Consider the following 19,782-nt stretch of genomic DNA (forward strand, 5'->3'; position numbering starts at 1 on the left):
TATTTGATGTGTCACAAATATTGTATATTTGGACCCCTTAATTTACATTAGTTAAACCTTTAGCTTTGTTATTTTCTAATGCTTTTGTTAGTTTTGGTACTTTAGTTAGGTAATAGAGAGAAAAGAGTCCCAATTGTTGCACAATTCTTTCCAAGGGCAGCACGTGGACAGCAGCATCCACTCACTCCCATTTTAGCAAATCCAAGGCACAAACCTCTCCTTAACTTGCTCATGCAGGAACACATGGAAGGGAGTCCAAAAACTGCTTGAGGGCCGAACCAAAAGGGGGATTATGCCCTTCCCAAAGCTGCTGGACAGCAGCACCATTTCCACTCCAAGCAGCTCATGCACGTGGGCAGCAGCACCCTTCCTTCTCCACACCAAGAACCAAGCTGCTTGACAGCATGGGCAACACTTCCCCCAAGCTTGGACAGAACCTGCTGGACAGCATGGACAGCAGCTCTACACTCCTCCCCAGCAGCAAATCACGTCCAATAGCACTCCCCTAGCACCGAATCCCAACCTGCTGGACAGCATGGACAACAACTTGGACAGCACCTGTAGCTGTTGGATAGCATTTAGACAGAAACAACACTCTGCAGCACCTGACAGCATGGACATCAGCTCTCCCCAAGGTTGGACAGCAACAACACTCTGCAGCACTTGACAGCATGGACAACAGCTCTCCCCAAGGCCTGGACATCAACAACACTCTGCAGCACTTGACAGCATGGACAGCAGCTCTCCCCAAGGCCTGGATAGCAACAACACTCTGCAGCACTTGACATCATAGACAACAGCTCTCCCCAAGGCCTGGACATCAACAACACTCTGCAGCACTTGACAGCATGGACATCAGCTCTCCCCAAGGCCTGGACATCAACAACACTCTGCAGCACTTGACAGCATGGACAGCAGCTCTCCCCAAGGCCTGGACAGCAACAACACTCTGCAGCACTTGACATCATGGACAGCAGCTCTCCCCAAGGCTTGGACATCAACAACACTCTGCAGCACTTGACAGCATGGACAGTAGCTCTCCCCAAGGCCTGAACAGCAACAACACTCTGTAGCACTTGCAAGGGACAGCAGCTGCTGAACAGCAACTTGCACGACCTGCAACACCTTCTGCACTTGGACAGCACGCCTGGCAGTACCTGCAAGGGACAGCAGCTGCTGGACAATAACTTGCAGCATCTTCTGCACCTGGACAGCACGCCCAGCAGCTCCTCTAGACAGCACCTTGGACACCACACTCCAGCTTGGACAGCATGGGCATCACGTGAAGGCAGCACACTCCACCAAGACAGCAACCTGCATCATGCTATTTCTTTATAAAAGGTAGCACCATGCCATGGAAGAACAGAGAGGAGAAAAAACGGAAAGAAGAGAAGAGGCATAGAGAAAAGAAAGAGAAGTGTGAGAGTAGAGGCTATGCCTCTGCTTCTCTCCTTCTTGGGCTAGATTTTCTGCACCATATGTCTTTTGTAAATGTTTGATTTTTATGTTTTTAATTTAATGTCTTAAGTTTTATTTATTTTATTATGTGTAGTTAAACCTTCTACTAAGGTTGAGGATGAAACCTCACCATTGAAGAGCGAAAATGTTTTCATGAGAGTTTATACTATCCGATTTTATTGGGGTTAATATTTTCAATGTTTTACTTCTTATCAATTTTTGAGATGATTTTTGGATATCTCTTGTGATTTTCGGATACAAGTGATGATTTGAAATAGTCTCATTTAGTTGATTGCTTGGTTTATATATATAAATGTTGGATATTCATTGTGTTTCGCTCTACTGATACATTTGATGATTTGGTTTAAACCGGATATCTTTTGTGATTTGTACAAAGAATAGATTCATTGAATGATTTAAACAATTTTTTGAAGCATAGTAGAACATACATAAGATTTTTATAGTGACAACTTCGGATAAGTATTGATGAACATAAGAATATTTTGCTATGATTTGGAGGGCGTGGATTCCAAAACCCTAGACCCCTTTATTTTTATTATTTTTGTTTATGTTTTCTTTTGTCAAAAACCCCTAAAATTAGAACTAGGTTAAAATAGGATTAGTTTGAATAGGGATTAATTTTCACAACACAATTCCTCGTGGGATCGACCTCGCACTTGCATAACGCTATATTGCAAACGATTCGTGCACTTGCGAGTTTTAAAATTTTCACAACAACCGGTTCGGTTGGGGTTTTTACCAACCGCCGATTATCCAGTTATTACAAATTAGTTAGTAACCAGATAATAGGTTTTCATATGTTGTTGAATCTAATATGCAACACCATGAGAGGAATAGTGAAGCTTTACTGCACTAAGCGCTAAGTTTGTATAGGAGAGAATGATGCATGTGGTGTAGATTGGCGACAGTGACCTCAACTATTTTAATACTTGACTAATTGGCAAGTGAGTAAAGAGAGTGTCACAACAAAATTTGATCTTTTCAATTTTTCCTTCAACCTGATGTGATGACAATACTATGCCTGGACCATCACATTGACTGCAGTTTTTCCGGTATCCACTAATATAGTGCTAGCCTTGCAAATATTTCTTTGATTAAGCAATCTAGCAACTGTGATGAATATATATATATATATATATAATAGAAAAAATGGTTACTGATTACTCAGTTTTTTAAAATGCTATAACTGGCAACCACAACCAGGTACCTGGTTGTCTGGTTGCAGTTATTTTCGGTTTCTCAATTTCTTACGGTTAGCGGTTGTTTGCAGTTATTAGTGGTTACTGGTTATTTATGGTTAATAGCCACCTTGTTTGTACACCTCTAGACAACATTAGCCATATCAAGAAGGAGTTAAGAACTCAAATATACCATATGTAAGATAACTATAACTGTTACATATAATATACTTATTATACATTTTTCCTACATTAAAATATAATCTAGTGACCTGTTACCAAAATTATGTACAACTTACTTTAAAACCAAACAAATTTTCACATTGACATAATAATGCCGGCAACATTGATCTATTTTCAAAATCCATATAACATCATTGATTACTTAAGTCTGAGAAAAGTGATACTTAATGCTCATTGCATAACTTGACAAGTTACATAATAATTTACTTATTAAGTATGGGCTTATGTAGTTACTTTCCATTGTGAAATCGAAACGTACACTTTTGGTGTTTTATAGGTTAACATGTTTACCAATTTTTAGAATGAAGTATTTTCGCTGGATTGAAGATGCCAAGTGAATGACTATTTTGGTCAGGTTTGCTTTGCATAATTATAAGCTATTAATTGTTCATAAATATATTATACTTGGCAGCTCTATAGTTATATTCAATGATAGATGATGCATTGTTATAATATATTTAGTGTTAGATCATATAATTTCCGCTTTCCGCTATATGATATACTCTTATAAGTAAGGCCTCCTGATCGAGGGTCCTCCAACCGAAGGTGTCTTAATTAACGGAGTCGCAACCGAGAGACACCCTGATCAACGAGATACATGTATGGGAAGTTAGGTATATAAGGAAAAACATTATCCCCTCTAATAATTTTGCCTATTATGGACATGGCCGACTAGAAGGAAAGATATCCACGATGATCAGCCATCTATCAAATCAAACCCTCGACCTTCAATGTCTTCCAGGTCCTATAAAGGAAGCCAACAACAACCCAAAGTTTAAGGTACTTTCACAGTTCACCATTATCTTTTTTAACCTTATTCTCTTCACAAACTTATCATACTGACTTAAACATCGGAGTGTCTTTGCCGGTATCTTTCGGTGAGTCACTTGTGTTTTCTTATTTGCCTTTGCAATTTCACTTAAGTTAGATTCGGGCGGTCAGTCAATTGTATCAATATATGTTAAAAGTGTAAATCAATATATAATAAAATCTTAATGATTTAATTTAAAAAAGATTAAGATTTAACACTAATTTAATTTGAAAATAGCGATTGAAATTTTAAAAATTGTACATGATATGATAATATCTTAAGAATTGCAAAGAATGTTTAGTATTTGTGGGTGCTCCACCTCTTACTACACCACTAGTTTTTGTTTTTATTTTATTTTTTAAATGTTCTTTTTTTTAGGGGATAAGTAAGATTTTTTCACTCAAATCTCCAATCATGATAATTTTGGTGATTTTTTTTATGATGCACGTGTCGTCTGTGCACGTGTGGTTCGATCTCAGTGTTCATGCAAAGGCCAATTCAGAACGACGGTCGTGGCGTAAACAACTGCAGTAGCGCTCCTGTCCGCTGAGCCACTTTGTCAAACTGAAAACGGTAAAACATACAAAAAAGTACCTCGGGATTAAACCCGTGAGGCACCAAAAGCAACCTAGTTTTATCCAAAACAGTAACAGGCCCAACGAGAGCCTGAGCTCATCGTGGGGAACAAGCCCAGTGGAAGGGCCTCTCTTCTCCACTGTCTGTGTCTGATCCTAGCCCTTCCTCCACGCGCTCCCTTCCGCGCGTGTAGAGTATATTCCTCGTTTAACTGGAAGAACCGATACGTAGCGATACTGCCAAACTGTTAAAACAGCTTACCTACCTCGTTTACGCCCGATTTGATATCGCCACGTGCCAGAGATCACAGGGCTCTCCGACGTGGAACGATCTCAACCGTGATTAACGGTCAGGACCAGCGTCGAATTCCCAGATTTGGAGGGAAAAACAGAGCTAAAAAAAAAGAGAAATAATAATTATACATTGAAACGTAGAAGCAATTATGTTGAAATAAAAGAAACTGAGAATAACAAAATATAAAGAGAGAGCACAAAGGTCTGGTTTTCCTAAAAGTGCCATTGCAAACCAAGCCCACAGGCTCTCTTGGCTCTCCAGTCAGCTGCTTTCGCCGGGAAATTGCGTCACTGATCGGACCTATCCCAACGGTGGATTGCCGGTGAAGGACTCGCAGTACTTTCCGGCGAGGTAATGTTTTCGAAATCTTCCTTTGCCTACGGTTTGGGTGTTGTCATATAATTCACAAATTATTTTGGTTCAGATCTGGTAGTTTTGGTTCGGGATTTTGTTTGGGAGAGAATTAGGGTTTCAATTGATTAATTTCGTATGGAATTGAAGGGGGATTTTGGGATTTAGGGGTTATATCCTTGGCATTTGATGTAGATGGAGGACGGTTTGAGATCTGGTGGCCGGTCAGGGCTTGTGGTTAAAAATAGAAATTCTTCAGGTTGCTTAATTGTTAGAAAGAAAACTGCGGATGGAGTGGGAGGGGTTGGTTCGTCTAGTACTCGGAACGTTTCCGAGTCGAAGAAGAAAAAGAGGTTGAGGTTGGTTACGAGTGATTCGGGCTCGAGTGAAGAGCTCTCGCTGGCACCTAGGAGAAGGGTTGGCCCTGAAACTTTAAGGGTCTGTAATGGTTTATCTGCTTTCGAAAAGGGTATTGTAGATGGGAGCGGAATAGGTAGAAAGAGGGATAGGTTAGAACATATTAGGCACTATGATGATGGTATGGTTGGTAGGAATGGTTTTGATGAGAGCCAAAGAAAGAGAGGTAAGTTGGATGTATTTGAATTTGATGAGTATGACGGGGTTGAGATGGAAAGGATGCGGAGGAAGCATTTGAATGATGGTGGAATTGAAGTTGGGGGTAGAAGGTTTTTTGGAGCTGTGGACATGACTCGGAGTGGGATTGAGAGGGAATATGAAGCCGGGTCTAGTAGACACGGTGTTGACAAGAGAAAGAGTTTATATTCTGACCGAACGAGTGGCTTGAATTTGGGAGATAATGTTGATAATAGTAGGTTTAAGATGAATAGGGATGGACCTCAGCGACCTCCATCCTTTTTGAGAGAGAAGTTTATGGGTCCTTCAGATGAACCCATCAGAGTTCAGGGGAAAAATGGTGTTTTGAAGGTGATGGTAAACAAGAAGAAAAAGTTGCGTGGACCTCTGGAAAACTTTGATCACCGGAAAGCTGAGGAAAATAGAAGGGGTTCAAGGACTGAAGATATTGCTAAGAGGAATGTAGTAATTCCTTCGTCGTCATACTCGGAGAGAAAACTTCTTGAGAAACCAGGTGTACTTGTCCTACCAAAAAAAACCCAGATGACTTTGCGGAAATCGTTATCAAGTAAGAATAGTAAGGGCAGCGACTGGGATTCAGAGGACAGTGATACATCATTGAAGCTAGGATTGAAGAACGTGGAAGCTCGTAATTCTATGAAGAGGATAAGTTGCGAAGAGGAAAAGACTCCTCCATGTGACAAGATCCCTCCAACTTTGATCAAAGAAGGAAAAGTTAGGCGTGGCAGTGGCACAGAAAAGCAAAAACTGCGCGAACGGATTAGAGAGATGCTTCTAAGTGCTCACTGGACGATAGATTATCGGCCTAGGAGGAACAGAGACTATCTAGATGCTGTGTACATTAACCCCTCAGGAACAGCGTACTGGTCAATCATAAAGGCCTATGATGCACTTCAAAAGCAATTGAGAGATGAGGATGTTGAGCCTAAACCCAGTGAGGATGGATCTTCTTTTGCTCCTATAGCTGATGAGGTACTTTGCCAATTAACTAGGAAAACTCGAAAGAAAATTGAGAGAGAAATGAAAAAGAAGCAGATAGATTGCAGTGAGAATGAAAATACGACAAAATCTGCTGTAAAAAGATCTGCAAGTACCAAGCATGATGTGGAGAGCATGGACAGTGATAGCCATGAAGAGAAACTAAGCTCCTTCATAAAGCAGAGTGGTAAGTCCTTGAAGAGTAGAATGAATGAGAATGGTTCTGCCAGTGTAAACTCAAAATGTCAGAATTCTACTCGTCATTTGCATGATAGCATTGAGAAACCATCATCTGGATCCAATTCCCGTATGCTACATGGAAGAAAAAGTAGAAAACTTGGCAGATGTACTTTGTTGGTCCGTGGCTCTAACAAGGGACAAAATTCGGAAACGGATGGTTTTGTTCCCTATACTGGAAAACTGACGCTGCTTTCTTGGCTGATTGACTCGGGAACTGTGGGATTAAGCCAAAAAGTGCAGTATATGAACCGTCGGCGGACTCGAGTAATGCTGGAGGGCTGGATTACACGAGATGGCATTCATTGTGGTTGCTGCAGTAAAATCCTTACAGTTTCGAAGTTTGAGATTCATGCAGGGAGCAAATTGCGTCAGCCATTTCAACACATATATCTTGAGTCTGGAGTATCTCTTCTGCAGTGCCAAATAGATGCATGGAATAGACGAGAAGAGTCTGAACGCACTGATTACCACCCTATAGAAACAGGTGGAGATGATCCAAATGATGACACTTGTGGCATCTGTGGAGATGGTGGGGATTTGATCTGCTGTGATGGTTGCCCGTCAACATTCCATCAGAGTTGCTTGGATATACAGGTATGTGTACTCTATTTCATTTCACTTGGGCTTATATTGTTCCTTACATGTTGCTGCTTGTGTTATATAACAATGGTACCTGTCTTTTCTATTTTTCTTTTGAATTTCCCATGGTATTCTTTTGTGTGTGATTTTGAAATTTTTAATGAAATGTTAATTAAAATGAGGTCTATATTGGAAGAGAGGTTTGAGTGACTTTCAAGATATCTTTTAGTGTTGAGACTTGAGAGAACTTGTGCACAAAAGACTTTGAATCATGATTATGGTGTCTTTCTTTTGTGGTGCCTTGGTCTGGGAAACACTGTTGAGTAAGTGAGATTTAGGTTCGTTTGGTTTTAGGTTGTGTGAATGATGGGAGAGCGCAGCGGAGGAGAGATGAACATTGTCTCATCTGTTATTGTTAACACTTGAAGGCCATTGTTGCACATAAGACATTGAATCATGGAATGGTGTGAGTCTTTGTTGCATGGTTAACTGATACGGGACCACTATTGAATGAAGTGAGATGTAGGTTGTGGTACTTTCAGGTAGTTTGGATTGATGGTTGTGGGGACGGAGGGAGGGAATTATTTTCTAAAGCGTAGCCTTAGGGTTGGTACCCTAATGCAAGACTTATTTGCTAAGTTTGTTCTGGTAGTGTTTTATGGTCTCTATGAAGGAAAATGCAGTTAATGGCTTAAACTAGCTTGGTCATATGGTTGAGAACTTGTGTACAGTTGTATGATACCATGATGAATTACAAACCAGTATTTGCAATTGATTATCTGAACAAAAAATTCATAGAAATTTTGGGATAAAGATCATAGGTTGGATTTGTTTTTCCCCCACAGCTTACTCATAGAAGCACAATTAATAAAATTGTTAGATGATGGTGCATTTGTTTGAGTTGTTGTTAGCTTTGAGTAGTTACAGAACTGCTTTACCTTGATTGTTTGCTCCTGTGGTACTTGAGGCATTCTTAGCTTTCTTATTGTTACAGATGCTTCCACCCGGTGATTGGCACTGTCCAAATTGTACATGCAAATTCTGTGGTGTTGTCAGTGGAATTGTTGCTCTAGGAGATGATGCAACTGCGTCTTCACTACTCATTTGCAGTTTGTGTGAGAAAAAATGTAGTAATCTTTTTCTTACTCCGCTTTGAAGTTCTTTGAATGGCTTGTATGCTTTTCTCCTCTTGTCTTATTAGTGCACTGATTATATTTTGGTTGGATTTTTCTCTCTTGTAGATCACAAATCATGCATGCCGGAGGTGGACGCTATTCCTTTTGATTCCAATAGTTCAGTCCCTTCTTTTTGTGGGAAAAAATGTAAAGAGGTATCTTTTTTTCAGGCTTCCTGCGTATAATTATCTAAAAATCTTAGCATAGTTGTAAAAGTATCTGTTAAATTGTTTAATTGGCTGTGCATAGCACTGAGGCAATTCTGTTTTTAATGAGTTGATTAGGATATTACAATTACCATTTCAGTAATTTGTGACAAAAGATTGGTAAATGTCATGGCTAGTTAGAATAGTATTTTTTTTTTAAAAAATGTTCTTCCTTTCCCATTTGAAATTTAGACTTGGTGATGAGTGCCAATAACTTGCTAACATCTGCATACTTTTCCATGATAACGTTCTTGATGTTTTCTTATTCATGAGTGATTTTCTAATGGGCCTCCTGCTGATTTGTGTGCAAACCACATTGCTATGTTCTTATGTAACACTATGGCGCAGTCATGGCATAATATTTGCATTATTTGGGAGGTTTTAGACCTAATGACATCTGGCGTGGGAATTTTGTGTGTATTTTATCCCTTCCAACCTTCAAGTGTTTAGAAATTTCTCTGTATACATCTTGTGTACTTAGGGCGCTTTACGCTTTTTTTAATAAAATCTTCTTACTTATCAAAAAACAAATAGACCAGGTGGTCTTGATTTATCTTGTATGTCTGGGTAGGGGTAGGTATGGCTCTCTCTCTCTCTCTCTCTCTCTCTCTCTCTCTCTCTCTCTCTCTCTCTCTCTCTCTCTCTCTCTCTCTCTCTCTCTCTCTCTCTCTCTCTCTCTCTCGTCACTTTGTAAACTTTTGTATAATATCTAAAAGCACTGTGTTGAATTGCATTCTTGTTGCTTCTACAGCTCTTTGAGCACTTGCAAAAGTATCTTGGAGTCAAACATGAGCTGGAAGCAGGCTTTTCTTGGTCTCTTATTCATAGAATGGACGAAGACTCAGATACATCTCTTCGAGGGCTTCCTCAAAGGGTGGAATGCAATTCTAAGCTAGCTGTTGCACTGACTGTTATGGATGAATGCTTTTTGCCAATTGTTGACAGGAGAAGTGGCATTAATTTAATACATAATGTTCTTCATAATTGTGGGTAAGGTCTAAATTTTATACTTTAGCTGAGACAATATTGCTTTGGCCAACAGAATCTAGTGTACTCATCCTATGTATTTATTCCTTTATTCTCTGATAGAACTTCTATTACTTATTAAAAAAAATTATGTATTGCTTTGGCTAACAGATGAGAGACTGTGCGATTGAACTATGTGACTGCTTTCTGTGATCTCCATTAAATGACTGCTAGATTTTTTGAGTTTCTGAGATTTTCTTTCTTTTTCTTTTTCTTTTTACTGATGTTTTACTGGCTTAATGTCTGATAAGTATGTTTATTTGGGGTAGGTTTAATGATTCTCCCATTAGGAATGAACTTTTATAATCTGATGTTCTTTTATTTTCATGCCTATGATTTTAACTAGATTAATGTGCATATAGTGGCATGAACAATAGTATGGGTTCATAGACATGGACAAAATGATACATTATTATATTCCTTCTTGATGAATGAGCACTTGTATATGCATAAATATGGTTCTATTGAATTTGGTCTTAGTTAATTCAAATTACTGATAATAATTTTTAGCCTTGAATGAAAAGTTGAGCTTCTATTCTCTTGAGTAAAAATGTCTTTGGAGACTGGTCATCCAAATTTGGAATTGTTCTTTAATCTTTAGAAATTTGCCATTTTATATTATGCTCTTTTTTTGTTGAATGAATGAAAAGTTGAGCTTCTATTCACTAACTAGAATGGGATATAATCAAAATATTTAATCAGCAGAATGAGTCACATTTGATGCAGACACAGTGCTGGAAATCTGAACTTCTCTGAATGGATATGTGGAACCATTGCTTAAAACTGTTTGTGTTGAACCATTTCTCAAAATATATATGTTTGAGACACGACAAAGGACTCTGGTTTGGTACTTTCGTGGGCCACTACCAGTGCCTCTACCGGTGATGCTGGGTCGTCGTCTTCATCGCAGATGGATTCGCAGCTCCCTTGTTTGGAAGTAGGACTGCACCTCTTTTACCCAACCTCCATGTTTTTGCCAATAAGATACCCAGTGTTGTCGAGGGGGGCAATAGCCTGGGTTTTGATGACTTGGTCTCAGGACCGATTGGGGGTGGTGCGGGGAACAAGGGGAAAGAAGTTGCTTTGCTTTGTGCTTATTTTGGGGGGGGGGGGGGGGTGGATAGGCAGTTTGTGTGCAGCACGACTCTAGGTCGGGACTCCAATGGGGGGATTCTCTGCTCCCCTCTAAGCTCCTACCCCCTATAGTTTTGGGTATCTTTGGTTATTTAGATTGGTTTTTGCAATGTGTGACGGAGATTTATCAGATCGTGGGGGTCTCATGTACGGGTTTTGAGGAGTAGTTTATGTTTCTTTTGACAGTTATTGAAGAGTGCTGGCGTAGACTGGAGGAGTCGGCTTCTCTCTCTAAACTTGGCAATAGAGGAAGCATGGAGCTAAGAAGGTTGGAGTGTTCCATTAACTTTGATGTCAAAGGTGAGAGTTGAAGCTGTGGAAAAGGCAAGGATAGGGGGCTTTTAGTTTTTTTTTTTTTTGTTTTTTTTTTTTTTAATGAAGCCTAGATTACTATCATGGAACGTGAGAGGGTTGAATGAAGGGCCGAGGGTGTGGAATTTGCTCAGAGAATGGAAGGTTGATATTGTCTGCTTTCAAGAAACTAAGCTTGAAGTTATGTGTTGTAGTGTTGTACGTAGCTTGTGGGGGTGTCATCATGTAGATTGGTGTTGCTTGGATTCCAGAGGGGCTTTAGGTGGTATTTTGATTATGTGGAACAGAAGGGTGGTGGAGAAGATAGACGAGTGTGTGGGTGAATTCTCCTTGGCTATTTCCTTTAGAAACATTGAAGATTATTCCACTTGGGCTTTTGCGGGTGCTTATGGCCCTAATGCTGATGATATAGAAGGCTTATGTGGGATTAGTTGGCTGGTTTGCTCAGTTGGTGGAGCTTGCCTTGGTGTGTTGGGGGTGATTTTAATGTCACCCGTTTCCTTAGTTAAAGGTTGGGAGAAGCTTGCTTGTGCCCAACGATGGTGGTGTGACTTCATTTTTGAGCAGGGACTGATGGACCTTTCTGTTGTTGGCGATTCTTTTACTTGGTTGAATAATCGGGATTCCCTTGCTTGGTCTTGAATTAATAGATTCCTTGTCTCTCCAGCATGGGAAGCCCAATTTCCTGGTGTTTCCTAGAGGAGGCTTCCTAGACTCTGTTTTGATCATTTCCTTATCCTCCTTGACTGTGGTGACTTTCTAAGGTTGTAGTAGGCCCTTCAAATTTGAAAATGTGTGGCTAAAGTTTGAAGGCTTTGTGGGCAAGGTGAAACACTGGTGGAACTTTTATCATTCCAAGGCTTACTAAGCTTTGTTCTAGCAAGCGAGCTCAAGGCCTTGAAAATTGATTTCAAAAAATGGAACAGAGAGGTGTTTGGAAATTTAGAATGGAAGAAGAAGATTCTTCTAGAAGAGTTATGTGTTTTTGAAGTCCTTGAAGAAGAAAGGGCCTTAGGTTTTGAGGAGAAAATGAAGAAGGCATGGATTGTTAGTGAGTTAGAAAGATCTACTCTCATGGAAGAGGTGAACTAGAGGAGGAAATCTAGGGTGCTGTGGTTATAGGAAGGTGACAAGTGTACTGAGTTTTTTCACACCATGGCTAACTCCAACAGAAGAAGGAACTCTATCGACTCCTTGTTGATTGATGGCACAACCAACTGGTCGGAGATCCACGAGCATGTTGTCCAGTTTTACCAAAAGTTGTTCATTGAGCAGTTCAATTGGAGGCCTGTGGTGGATGGTCTTTCCTTTAATTTTATTGATGAGTCTGAGGTAGGGGTGTACAAGTGATTGTGGTTATTTCCTCTTAATTTTAATTGCTTTAGAAGGTTATCATTTTTAAATAACCACAACCGCTAGGCCAGTTAGCTTCACCACAATTGGCGGTTATGCGGTTACTGAATGCTGCTTATTATCCCTTACCATTTTTCATAAAATTCCAAAAACACAATTTTTTTTTTTTTTTTTTGTAATCATCACTGTTCTTTTTACTAATATTGGGCCTTCAATAGACCATTTTTTTTTTTTTTTTTTTTATAATTACCAATTTGATGTTTCATTATGTGAAGCACTGACAAAAGTTTTCTATCAAGTTGGTCAGGGGCTCTTTCACTTTTGATGTAAAAAGGAAAAAAAGAGGTGTAGATGTAACCATGAATAGTGCCCATAGTACCATTGTGTTGATACAGAAGTAGATTATTTCTATGTGTGTCACCATTTAATTGATTGGATTGATGAATCTTGGCAATTGATGCCATTTGGCGGGGAAGGATGGATACATGGTGGATATACAAGAGAGAAGTGCGATTGATCACCAGCGGGCTTGGGCCCAAGTCTCTTAATAAGGATTAGGAAAACATGTGGCAAAGAAATTGTGCTAGAAAAATGGTTCTTGGAGTGCAACTTCCTAAAGATTTGCTTTAGGAAGATTATATATTATAATATATAATATATATTATAAAACCGGTTACTAGTTACCCGGTTAGTATCCACTTTCATCAATACCTAAAACCTGTAACTACAATTGGCCTAGGCGGTTATGCAGTTGTGGTTGTTAGCGGTTAATAACTGTGCCGCTTGTCCACCCCTAGTCTGAGGTGAGATAGTTGGAGAGAGATTTTGATGAAATAGAGGTGTGAGAGGTTGTGAAAGCTTTGAACGGTGACAAGATGTCAGGCCCTGACAGTTACTCTTTGGCGTTCTTCCAAGCTTGTTGGGTGGTTTTGAAAGAGGATATCATGAACGCTTTTTCACGATTTCCATGCTAGTGATAAGTTCGAGAGAAGCCTTAATGCTACGTTTCTTGCCCTCATTTTGAAGATTCTAGGGGCTGTCGATCCCAAGGAATTTCGCTCGATCAATCTAGTGGGTAGCATTTATAACGTTATTGCTAAGATTCTAGCAAACAAGCTTGAGTTGGTGTTGGAGAAGATTATTTCTAAGTCACAGAATGAATGCCTTGATAATAGATTGAGATTTGGGGAATCGGGGTATATGTAAAATGGACATAAAAAAAGCTTATGATCACGTTAATTGGGATTTTCTATTGTACATGTTGAGAAGGTGCGGGTTTGGGGGGAAATGATGCTCATGGATAGCTCATTGTATTCCCTCAGTGTGTTTCTCGGTTCTCCCACATGCTTCTTTAGCTGCTATCATGGCTTGAGGCAAGGGGACCCTTTGTCTCCGTTGTCATAGTGATGGAGGCGTTGGGGAGGATGATTTCAGCCGTAGTGAGTGGAGGTTTGTTGTCTGGCTTGGGACATGGATTGATATCTCCCTTCTTCTGTTTGCGGCTCATACTTTGATTTTCCGTTAGGCCGAACCAAACGATCTTTGTAATTTACAGATTTTATTCTTATGTTTTGAAGATGTGTCAGGTTTGAAGATGAGCTTATCCAAGTTGGAATTGGTTCCTGTGGGGATTGTTGGTAATGTGGTTGGGTTGATTATTTTGGGTTGTGGGGTTGCGTCTCTGCCCATGAAGTACCTTGGTCTTCCGTTGGAGGCCTCCTTTAAGGCCAAACATATATGGGACGGTGTTATTGAGAAGATAGAATGTCGGTTGACTAGTTGGAAAATGTTGTATTTTTCTAAGGGTGGTAGGGTTACCCTTATCAAGAGCACCTTATCCAACTTATCCCTTTGCGCTTTTCAATGATATGACATTATTTATCAAAAAAAAAAAGATGTAAATTTGTCCTGATTAATGTTGTTACCTCTACATGCGGGGTTAAGACTCATGCAGTGTCAAAGTTGTGAAGATTTGACATTATTATGTTTAGGTGTTAGACTGGGACAGGTCCTAGCGCCGAAGTGGCTGAATAACAAATTGAGATTTGGTAAATAAGTAATCACCCATAAATTGGGTCCACACAATGCTTATGGGCCCTTAACGTAAGGTTATAAGTTGTTTTAAAACCTGCTGACCAGCATTGGTAGCCAACTTACGTGTGATCAAATGTTCAATGAGATTGGAAACAATTATATGACATTATTCTTTAGTCTGATACTATGGTTTAGTGAGCTTCATGGTGTAAATATGTCTTAGCATACCAGTTCGCTTTTAAGTGTTTGAGCTTTTCTGGTCCACTACTGTTTTCTTTTGTATAAATTGTACTTAGCTGTTTTGATGTACAACTGGTTTACAAACACTAACTGTCCTTGAGATATATGACCTAATTTCTGAGTAAATGTTTCCTTTTGTGTGTGGCTGCTCAATTCACTGGAATAATTCACTCACTTTTCTAGAGTATTTAAGCATAGTAAATTCTGTCGCTTAAAATACCCGCCATCTCTACTATAGTCTTTGTGAAACATATGTTGTCTCATTTTTTCTGAAGTTAATTAGTTTCCCCATTCTCTTTTCCAGATCAAACTTGAATCGTCTAAACTACGGTGGCTTCTACACTGTTATTTTGGAGAGGGGTGATGAAATAATTTCTGCAGCTTCTATCAGGTACCATACCCTAAACTTCCATGGTCACTAATATGTTTCTACCTAGGCAGTTTATCTTTTTTAGTGTGAAGGCATAAATAAAGCAAAATATATGTATATATATATATATATATTGGAAAGATTTGTCCTCTCCCTGCGGATGTCCCAAAGGCAAATAATATGGTTTATTATTTGATGCACTTATAACTGATCCCAGTTAAATTAATTACATTATCCAAAATACTTGAGGCTTAGACAAAGTTATCGGCTTCTGGAAAATCATGTGGGAACATGCTTTGAGGAAGCATGCTCCTGCTCCTCCTCTTATGACAAGGGAGCTCTTCAATTGCAATGGTCTTCTTATGAATGTCTTTGTTCAAGAGATCTTTTCTTTGTATCTTTTTTCCCCTGCCTAGCTGGAATATTATGTCTATGACCATTACTTTTATTTTCTTTTCCTCTTCTCTTCTTCTAAGTGAAGCTTTCATGGGACAGAGATTTTAATGTTGGTATAGTACTGTATTTAATAGTCGGTCTAGTCTTGTTATATGATACGCTCCTTGTGCAGATTTCTCATGTTAATTATCCAACTTCCCCCATGATATATAAGTTCCTGTTAATGGGATCTTGATTATTTTGAATGTGTGTGTGTGTGGATTAGCATGCTATTAAATTCTTTCCATCATTTTTTTTATTTCCTATTTGACTAGTTAAGTTCTGGTGTGAGGGAGGAGTTCTTATTTGGTGAGTCTTGAGACTTATACGATTTCTGATTGTGTGCGGATTGTGATCCTTATCATTATGGTGTCTACCACCTGGTTAGGTTCCATGGGACCAAGTTAGCGGAGATGCCATTTATTGGAACTCGCCATATATATAGGCGTCAAGGGATGTGCCGCCGGCTTTTTGGTGCTATTGAATCAGTAAGCTACAAGAACCATGTCCTTTGTGATTTCACTAGCATGGGAAAGAGATTCAAATTATTGCATCTCTGTTTTTTTTTTTTTTTTCTTTCTTTTTGCCCTTTTCATTTATGCCATTGACTTCACCCGTTTTCCTACTATTTGAAGGCTCTCTGCTCTCTCAAGGTTGAGAGACTGATTATTCCTGCAATTGCCGAACTCATGCATACATGGACTGTGGTTTTTGGGTTCACCCCTCTTGAGGATTCACTCAAGCAAGAAATGAGATCAATGAATATGTTAGTCTTCCCTGGTACAGATATGTTACAGAAGCTGCTACTGGTGCAAGAAAACATTGAGGGAAACATGACAACCAGCCCAGGTATCAGCTGCGCTGTTTGTTGTCTTCCCCTTTAATTGTATATCTACGGCCTGTCATTTAAGTTCGTATTTGTTTCTTTCCAATAGGTGCAAAGAAAAGAGAGTGCAAAAGCAAACATTCTAGTAGGCCTGAGGTGGAAAATAAATCTGATGTGGAATCTTCAGCGGGGCAAGATTCTCATGGGTGTAGCGGTACTGGTTCAGATCATGCAAAGGAGATAACTGATGAAGTTGCAGCTGCGGATGATCCTCATGGGTGTGATGATGCTGGTCTGCATCGTGCTAATGAGACAAGTGATGAAGTTGTAGCTGCAGATAATAAATCTAATATGAATTCTTTGGCTGATCCTCATGGGTGTGATGATGATGCTTGTCTGCATCATACTAATGAGATAACTGATGAAGTTGCAGCCACCGACAATACATCTGATATGGATTCCTCAGCTGGGCATGATCTACATGGGTGTGATGATGCTGGCTTGCATTATGCTAATGATTCTGCAGATAATAAATCTGGTATAGATGCTGCATCGGGGCATGATCCTCATGGATGTGATGATGCATGTTTGCCTTGTGCCAATGAGATAATTGATGATGTTGCACCTGCAGATTCAAGTTTTTTAGATGCTTCCCATAAACTTAAGATTCCAGTTCTGACTGAGTGGGCTATATGTTCTGACTCTTTTTCTGGGTACAAGTTGGCTGCATCTGCTTCTGAGAAGAAATGTGAGTCTCCCCCTAATGCAAGCCATGATGCACCAGAGATCAAAAAAGAGCTAGTGTTGGATTTTATTGACAAAGATAATATGCAGTTTTCTTTCCAATGTCCGGTTGTGTCCTTAAATAAAACTTCCGTGAAGAGTAGAGCAGTAGATGTTTCTCGTGAAGTTACAATTCCTGTTTTCGTAGAGGGAACTACATGTTTCGACTCTCATTCAGAGGACAAGTTAGCTCAATCTGCATCTGTCAGGATACATATGTTTCCCTCTGATATAGGTCATGATGCACCTGCGTTGGAAAATGAACCAGTAATGGATTGCCCTGTTGTAGATAATGGCCAGTCTTTGGGAGAGAGTGATATGGATGAGGCCCATGAAGTAAACAGTAATGTTGACCATCTCGAGCCTGTTCCTTCTTCAGGGAAAGTTTTGGCTGAGAACACCACCAAGGAGATGAATGAAACCCTAGATGTCTCTGATTCTACTCAAAATGGTTGTGGTGAGGGTTCCTTGCAATTTAAAACTGATTCAAATATTCAAATTGCATGTGAGATAAAAAACAGATTACATTCATCTGATGACAATTCTGGGATTGATGCACATGAAAGGGCTGAATCTGGTTCTGTTTGATATTATTTCAGCATCTGACTGAGTACGCTGCTTGAGTAACCGTATTTCTCGACGAGGGAATGCCTCATGCTTAAAAGATTTTAAGGCTTTGGAGCTAATGTCTGTCCCCAGATTCAGATAGTGTGAATAAATTTTCATTCAGCCCCTAGCCTTTTAAGGTTCTAGGTTAACTTTTGCGCATGTCAAGATTAAGTTTTCTCTCAGAAAGTTTGGAAATGTGCCTTCTGATGCTAGTGATGTGGTGTAATATAATCACAAAGTCAATGGTGAAGTTGCTCTTCTGAAGCACGATCCTCGGAAGTTGGAGGTGGTCTTGTGAAATGTCCTGAGCATGTCACCCAATGTACTTATGCGGCTTCATGGTGTATATACAAGTGTGAAGTCTCTCGAAGCCCTTTATCATGGTATCAGTTTGCTATTAATCGAAGTCATCTCATCACATGAAATTAGGTTGTTGTGGATGATACTTGAATAGATCTTCCCGGTTACCATCAATTTTGTTGCTGAATTTGATCTGTTTCTCTATGAGAACAACAAGACATGGTGCCCTTGATGGTACTCCAGGAACCTCTTAAGTTTCTTCCTGCTCTGAGAACCAACTTGTTTGAAGTGTTCAATTTGGGGCTATTGTCATGATCTGAAGTGAAAGAGGGCTCTGCCATTTGAAAATTTCATGGTACTTAAACGAGGGTTTCCTATGCAATGTTTTATATATTATTTAGATCTGCAGATTCATTGGGCGTTAATAATCATCTCTTTGTACGATTAGTTTTTCCTCCGAGCTCGCCAGGTTTTGATTTTGACTGTTCTTGTTACTCTACTGTAATCAATGCAACATCTGATGTTATTACTTATATTAGGAAATTGCTGTTATCTCAAACTCGTATTCTGTTAACGTTTTGTCAATTAGAAGAAAAAGAAGTTTCAATTTTTTTTTTCTTTTTTTAAGGGATTTAATTGTATAAAGTGACTTATATTGGACATTATTATTATGCCCTCAATAAGGGCAATGCATGGACTTTTTAATCGGAGGCTCTTTATGTGAATTGTGAATCTTTTAAGGATAATTACAATTCTTCTTCAGGAACTACGGGTTATTGTCAACATATCATCACGAATTGACACATTCATCAAAAGAGAGCATGCAACAACAAATGTGACAGCCACTCCTTTAGGAGAGGGGGTGGCTCACAAATCTAGGGGCGCCTGCCACTCTCTTGGTGCATCTGGCAACCACCCACGATCTAAGTCGGGGGTGGCTCGTGGCCACCCTAGATGCACCCTGAGGGTGGTGCCCGGCCACCTCCTCTATTTCTCATTTTTTTATTAAATTATTGTTTTAGGGTGTTTTTATCTTTAAATAAAACTTAAGGTTTAAAAATTGAATATTCTATTCAATTTAACGAGATTCCCTAACGGAAGGGGGTAAAGGTACAAAAATGGTAGTTGTATGTTCTCTTTTGATCGAGATGTCAGTTCGTGGTGACATGTTGATAATGACCGATAGTTCATAGAGGAAAATGATAATTACTCAAATCTTCTAATTAGCAACGAATACTTTGGATTTGCCTCTAGTAGGACTAGGCATAGAGTTTATTAGGTTAATTGCAAGCCATTTCTAACAGTTTGTGGTCCGTCAAGTAATAGGCCAGAGTTAGAAAGAAGAATGGTTAATACTTAATAGGAGGTTTTTTTTTGTGGTAATTGCTACGAGTATGAATATGGGTTTGTTTGAGATTGTGATGATTAAACATATCAATTTTAAAACGTGCGATTTGAAAGATAATTTTGTAAATTTGTAATTTAGTCTTTAAACTTGTGTATTTTTAAAAATGCACTCTCAATCAATATATTTTTTACAATTTGATTCAAAATCACATTTTTGATGGACCAAATAACAAGGCCATACACACTCTATCTCTATCTCTAAATAAGCTAACCACCTTTAAACTTAGA

General features: G+C 39.3%; 1 protein-coding gene across 2 annotated transcripts; it reads left to right on the plus strand.

Annotated features, from left to right (window-relative positions):
• The first annotated feature begins 4,739 nt into the window (after positions 1-4,739).
• LOC133882496 (uncharacterized) lies at positions 4,740-18,706 on the plus strand. Of its 2 annotated transcripts, XM_062321694.1 has the most exons (9): positions 4,740-7,359; positions 8,339-8,471; positions 8,586-8,674; positions 9,477-9,715; positions 15,129-15,215; positions 16,018-16,117; positions 16,265-16,478; positions 16,565-17,695; positions 17,838-18,706. In XM_062321694.1, the coding sequence occupies exons 1-9, from the start codon at positions 5,128-5,130 to the stop codon at positions 17,846-17,848; spliced, it is 4,236 nt and encodes a 1,411-aa protein (XP_062177678.1). In that variant the 5' UTR covers positions 4,740-5,127; the 3' UTR covers positions 17,849-18,706. The 2 variants fall into 2 exon arrangements, with proteins under 2 accessions (XP_062177678.1, XP_062177670.1); XM_062321686.1 differs by having other exon boundaries at positions 4,741-7,359; positions 16,565-18,706.
• The last annotated feature ends 1,076 nt before the right edge of the window (positions 18,707-19,782 follow it).

Source organism: Alnus glutinosa, chromosome 1 (genome assembly GCF_958979055.1).
Source record: "Alnus glutinosa chromosome 1, dhAlnGlut1.1, whole genome shotgun sequence".
NCBI classification, from domain to species: domain Eukaryota; kingdom Viridiplantae; phylum Streptophyta; class Magnoliopsida; order Fagales; family Betulaceae; genus Alnus; species Alnus glutinosa.